The 5,659-nt window shown below is 33.5% G+C and overlaps 1 protein-coding gene across 2 annotated transcripts; it reads left to right on the forward strand.

Annotated features, from left to right (window-relative positions):
* The first annotated feature begins 1,444 nt into the window (after positions 1-1,444).
* On the forward strand, positions 1,445-5,271 carry LOC144997255 (ARM repeat superfamily protein). Of its 2 annotated transcripts, XM_078957120.1 has the most exons (9): positions 1,445-1,599; positions 1,697-1,719; positions 1,959-2,791; positions 2,916-3,116; positions 3,215-3,317; positions 3,410-3,957; positions 4,076-4,738; positions 4,822-4,987; positions 5,096-5,271. In XM_078957120.1, exons 3-9 carry the CDS (start codon positions 2,138-2,140, stop codon positions 5,104-5,106), a joined length of 2,346 nt encoding a protein of 781 aa, XP_078813246.1. In that variant the 5' UTR covers positions 1,445-1,599; positions 1,697-1,719; positions 1,959-2,137; the 3' UTR covers positions 5,107-5,271. The 2 variants fall into 2 exon arrangements, with proteins under 2 accessions (XP_078813246.1, XP_078813245.1); XM_078957119.1 differs by lacking the exon at positions 1,697-1,719.
* Positions 5,272-5,659: the final 388 nt, after the last annotated feature.

Genomic DNA, 5,659 nt, shown 5'->3' on the forward strand with positions numbered 1-5,659 from the left:
GGGAATACTTTGATAATAAATGTATTGAAAACCTTTTTGTAATAACATGATTAAAATGGGTTGTTTATGAAAAAGTTAAAATTTGTTGTAAATTTTTGGTCGTTACATGTATTATGTTGGGTGGTATACTACTAACAATACTAAGAAATATCTAACATCACTATCATCAAGAATCTGCTTAACTACATTTGATCCATGACATTGAAAAGATAGACATATTTGGTTAGTGTGTAACCTGGACTTGGAAGCAACCAACATAATTACATCAAAAAGTTGATATCATTTCTTATATCTACACCAAAGTATGTGTAGTCTGGAGCAATATATTGCATAGATCCCTTGATAGGCTGTCATTTCCCTCCACTAGAAACTAGCACTCGAAAAAATCTCGTATACATACTAATTCTAGAATGTATAAGGAAAGTATCAAACACACAAATATGTTGCAGATATGGAACAAAAACACACAAATACCCTAATTTTGCCTCTCTAGAACACCACTCCGGAATGTACGTGCATTCCGGACTATAGACCAAAATTTACTTTTTCAGTCCGGAATGTATTGAGTGTTAGATTCCAGACCTAATTCCTACCGACCATCAACATCTCTGGAACAAAAATAAATACTCCGAAATATTGTATTCCGTAATACTTTGGACGACCTAACTTCGGAATGATGTTACGTGCTCCATAATAAAATATTTTGAAGAAAGTGATCATTTCTCAAAATAATAATAATAATAATAATAATAATAATAATAATAATAATTGGTTATTTTTATAAACAAACTCGTTTATAAGGGTTACTTTACCCAATTTCCCTTAAAATATTCTTTTTGATGGGAAGTGAAATTGAAATAAGATTATAGATGAATCAATATTAGCATTATTTTTCATTTTAAATGTAGAATGCAAAATAGAATAATGTTGGAGATGATCTCAATAGATACAAGCATATGCAAACTATATCATTCGTAGTGTTGAAGATGATCTCAACAGATACAAGCACATTCAAACCCTACCATCGGTAGGGTTATACAAACATCATTCCAAACCATCTAATTCAACAAGATCATAGTCTTAAATCTCATTTGACACTTATATAAATTCATATCACCTAACTATTCAACCAACCAAATATTAAAAAATAATTGAGAAAATATAATTATCCATTTATGTTATGTAACTCAATTTCCAAATAGTCTAAATAAATTTGTTATTCAAATTATGTCTACATAATATATTTCAAAACTTATAACACTTGAAATTTGAAAACGACAAACCAGATAAATATACTAGAGATTATTAGTTAAATTGAATTATATATAGGCTAGTTGAAGGGCCAAATTGTAAGAAATGACAAAGAATATGATAAGATTTAAAAGAAATGACAAAAGAATATAATACACGTTGGTACCCACGCCATGCCTTGCATTTCGAATTCGAACCCACACTCTCAAAAGCGCGAAAACAGAGGTGCTACGACTCACCTCATTTCAAATTTCAACAATAGAATACCTCCATTAAAATATCTCCTTCAATGCCTATGGATTCGCTTCTAATTCCTCACTCCTTGATGCAGATAATCTCCCCCATTCCGTAAGTATATTTCAACCCAAATCTTGCAATGTTTTATGACTAATTCCTTAATTTTATTTGGATCTTATTTTCGCTACATTTCTGTTTCTAAAACTAGGGCTTGATGCCGTACGATTCAATGTATGTTCTTTCTTCTAAAGTTTTTCCCTTTTGCATAATGATCTATTCACTGGAATTTACCTCTTTTGTGCTGCAATTAGTTGCACTTAGTTAAGTTTATTCCTTTGGGGGGAAATACGAAAGTAAATGCTCTTCATTGGTTTCTTTCTAGGGTTTTACTGTGTATAATCTGTATCGTTTTGCGCGATGAACAGTTCTGTCTCCTGTAATGATTTGTTTTATCATTTATGTTCTTGCAGCTTGGATCAGTCCGCGCTTGATCTTCATCTTTGTACTGATTTTGAGTAGTACGATGATGCTTTCTATGATCAACTGATGCATTTCAAACTACACACTATTTTACTTTCTATTTATTGATGGAGCTTCAGTAACAGCCAGGCCTATACTAAGAATTTGTTGAAGGGGCTTAAGAATTAAGATGAAGATGCATGCTCCATTGAAATCGAAAGGGATAACCACTAGGGTTAGCAACCAACATGTGATCTTTGAGCTAAAACAACGTGTTATTCTCGCATTAAACAAGATTGCTGACAGAGACACATATGAAATTGGGGTTGAAGAACTTGGAAGAACAATCGAGAGTTTAACCCCAGATGGGATTTCACCATTTTTGTCATGCATTTTAGACACCGATTCAGAGCAAAAGATAGCTGTTCGAAAGGAATGTATAAAATTAATGGGCACCCTCGCAACCTTCCACCAAGATCTCATTATCCCACACCTGGGCAAAATGGTAATTAGTATAGTTAAACGACTCAAAGATCCAGATTCTGTTGTGAGAAATGCTTGTATTGAGACTATGAGTATTTTGGCATCCAAATTGAGCACTACTGATAATGAGCAAGAGGGAAGTTTCGTTTTACTGGTGAGACCTCTTTTTGAAGCATTAGGTGATCAAAATAAACATGCTCAATGTGGTTCAGCATTGTGTTTATCACGTGTAATTGATCATACGCGGGACCCACCTGTGTCTATTCTACAACGTATGTTGATAAGGACTACAAAGATGCTGAAGAATCCACACTTCATGGCTAAACCAGCCATGATTGAGTTAAACAGAAGTATCATTCAGGTTAGTTTAGTAATTTAACTCGTTTAATTCTTTGTTTTAACTTTGACTGTTTTTTTTTTTTTGTACATTTCTTTTTCTGTAACAAGTGAATCATTTCAAAATTACCCTTTTTTTAAAATTTCAGGCAGGAGGTGCTTCAACACAAACTACATTAAATGCTGCAATGAGTAGCATCCAAGAAGCTCTTAAGAACAGTGATTGGAGAACAAGAAAAGCTGCATGTGAAGCGTTATTAGAACTTGCTTCTACTTCAACCAATGGATCATTCTCTGATTCTATCAAATCATCTTGCATTCGTTCGCTTGAATTATGTCGATTTGATAAGGTTCATGTTATTCTGCAACTAATCTTCTGAAAAATACATTTCATTTGATGAATATACGTTGGATCAAAAGGTTACTTTTTATTTATTTATTTATATAGGTCAAACCAGTTAGGGATACAGTACTTCAGGCTTTACAACTCTGGAAAAGTCTTCTGGGAACTGATGCGTCTGAACTTTCAGAAGCTGGATCTTCTATAAAAGGTTTAATTGTGATAATGTTGTTATTAGAGGGGTATTTTAGGTATATTTGATCATTGCGAATAGCTTCTATTAACATTCTGCTAAAATTTCAGGTGATTACAGTGAATCTAATAAAAAAAGGGTTCCTCTTTCTGTTAGGAAAACAGGTATAAGTTATGTAGAAAGCCCTCAAAATTCCAATACAAAAGATTGGCAAATAGAAGTGAATGTCCCAAAAACACGTAAAATCTCATTAGCATACACTCGTGATGAAGAATCCGAGGGTAGTTCTGTCACAAAAACATTTGAAAGGACTAAATCCGACATCACATCGATTCAAGATATCGGATACGAATACGTGCCCATGGATGACAAACAAGAATCCTCTTCGATAACAGTCATCGGCGATGATCATGTGAAGGGCAATTTCGTAAAATCAAATCAAAATGAAATCGAGGAAGAAGCTAGTACTGAAGAACAGAGGTATTTTCCCAAGGGTCAAGATCGGAAAAGCCTCGATTCAACTGTGACTGAATCAAGTTCGATAATTGGGCATGAATCACGTGCGTGTTGTGTGCAAACAGCAAAAGAAATGTCTTGCATTCGAGAGAAGCTTCTAGAAATTGAATCCAAACAATCGAATCTCTTGGATTTGTTGCAGGTATTTTACATTTATACTTCATACTTCATATTGCATATTTTCATTCGTTCGATGATGGAAAAGGAACGAAAACAAACAATTTTTATAAGTTTGCTTGATTACTAAATTTATTTATCAGGTGTTTGCAAGAAAGACAATGGATAGCTTATCCATGATTCAATCAAAAGTCTCCACTTTAGAAAACGTAGTGGATCGAATGTCAGAAGACATAACTAACAATGGAAGAACATATTCCGATTCCGCCCCTAAATTTTTAAAAAAGAATTCCACCATTCCTTCCCCTAGACTCTCAACATGCACTCCAAGATCCTCTGTGGACAGGAAATCACCATTACAGACTATGAGAAAATCCGATTCCTGGGAAGAAGGCTCATGGATGGATCCAAGGGTAGTAAAAGCAAGTAGAAATCCTGTAAAAAAAGGAATGCATGGAGTTCGGAATGGAATTGGTGATTCCAGTTCCGGTCGGAATGGAATTGGTGATTCCGGTTCTGGTCGGAATGGAATTTGTGATTCCGGATTTGGTTCGAGTGTCAGGAATGGGAATGGGAATGGTCCGTTTGAAATTGTGAAAGGGTATTTAATACAAGGGGATTTAGACTCGGCTTATGTTGAAGCTTTGAATTGTGGTGATGAAATGGTTTTAGTGGATCTTCTTGATAAAACGGGGCCCGTTTTGGAAAGTTTATCGAATAGAACTGCAAATGATGTTCTTGGGACTTTGGCTTTCTTCTTGTCTGAACAACAATTCATGAGCTCAATAATCCCTTGGCTACAACAAGTAATTTTCTCGTGTTAAAAATTATTGTGTTACGTATATTTTTGAGATTTAATGAATAAAAAATAATTAATAATTTATTTTAGGCGGTTGACTTAAGTAGTGGGCATGGAGCAAATCAGCTTGTACTGACTACAAAAGCAAGGAGGCAATTCTTGGGTGCAATTCAGGAAGCTGTAAACATGGAATTCCCAAATGCTATGGAGAGGAGATCAATTACACAATTGGTATCAAGATTGCATCAAGTTTGGGGTAAACAAGAATATGTTTTTTTTCTTAATTATGTTTTTTTTTAATGAATTATAAATATCTCTTGAAGTGTGGAATGTGTTCATACATGACGGATCTTTTTTTATGTAGGGAAATGCTAGCATAGATTGCTTAGGAGGCTGAGGATTTGTTGGTTGGAAGTTAAAGCTTGAGTTCTTGTTATGTATTCTAGTTGATTGATTGTATGTTTAAAGGCAATATTGGAATATGACATGATGATGTTTTTGTTTCAAAGTGAGAAGCAAAAAAGTTATTTTTTTGCATCACATTGTTTTTTTTTTTTTTTTTGTGTGTGTTTGTGTACTTGAAATGTACAATAGGCATCGTGTGCCAAGCTTTTTATATGTGAAAATTATAACTCGATCTTCCATACAACTTGGAAAATGCATACAAAAGACAACGAACAAATCATATCAAGGATAATGTTTTGTTTGGACAAGGTAACTTAATAAACGAAGTAGCGAAATGTGTATTTTTATGTTTGGTTGTATCATATGATTGAAGTTAATTTTTAAATAAAAGGATAATGATTTAAAAGGGTAATATATTATTCGATTTGTATGTATTTGATCATTGGTTTTTTTTTTTTTTTTTAATTTTATATTTACCTTTTTAATTTGTTAAACTGTATCTATTCAGTCTTTATGATAGATT

Source organism: Lactuca saligna, chromosome 5 (genome assembly GCF_052625555.1).
Source record: "Lactuca saligna cultivar CGN05327 chromosome 5, ASM5262555v1, whole genome shotgun sequence".
Taxonomy (NCBI): Eukaryota; Viridiplantae; Streptophyta; class Magnoliopsida; order Asterales; family Asteraceae; genus Lactuca; species Lactuca saligna.

Coding starts and splice junctions, on each gene's coding strand:
- LOC144997255 (XM_078957120.1), top strand. CDS start 2,138: ATGAAGATGCATGCTCCATTGAAATCGAAAGGGATAACCACTAGGGTT. Junction 3,117..3,214: donor AATTATGTCGATTTGATAAG/GTTCATGTTATT, acceptor TTATTTATATAG/GTCAAACCAGTTAGGGATAC. Junction 4,739..4,821: donor TAATCCCTTGGCTACAACAA/GTAATTTTCTCG, acceptor AATTTATTTTAG/GCGGTTGACTTAAGTAGTGG.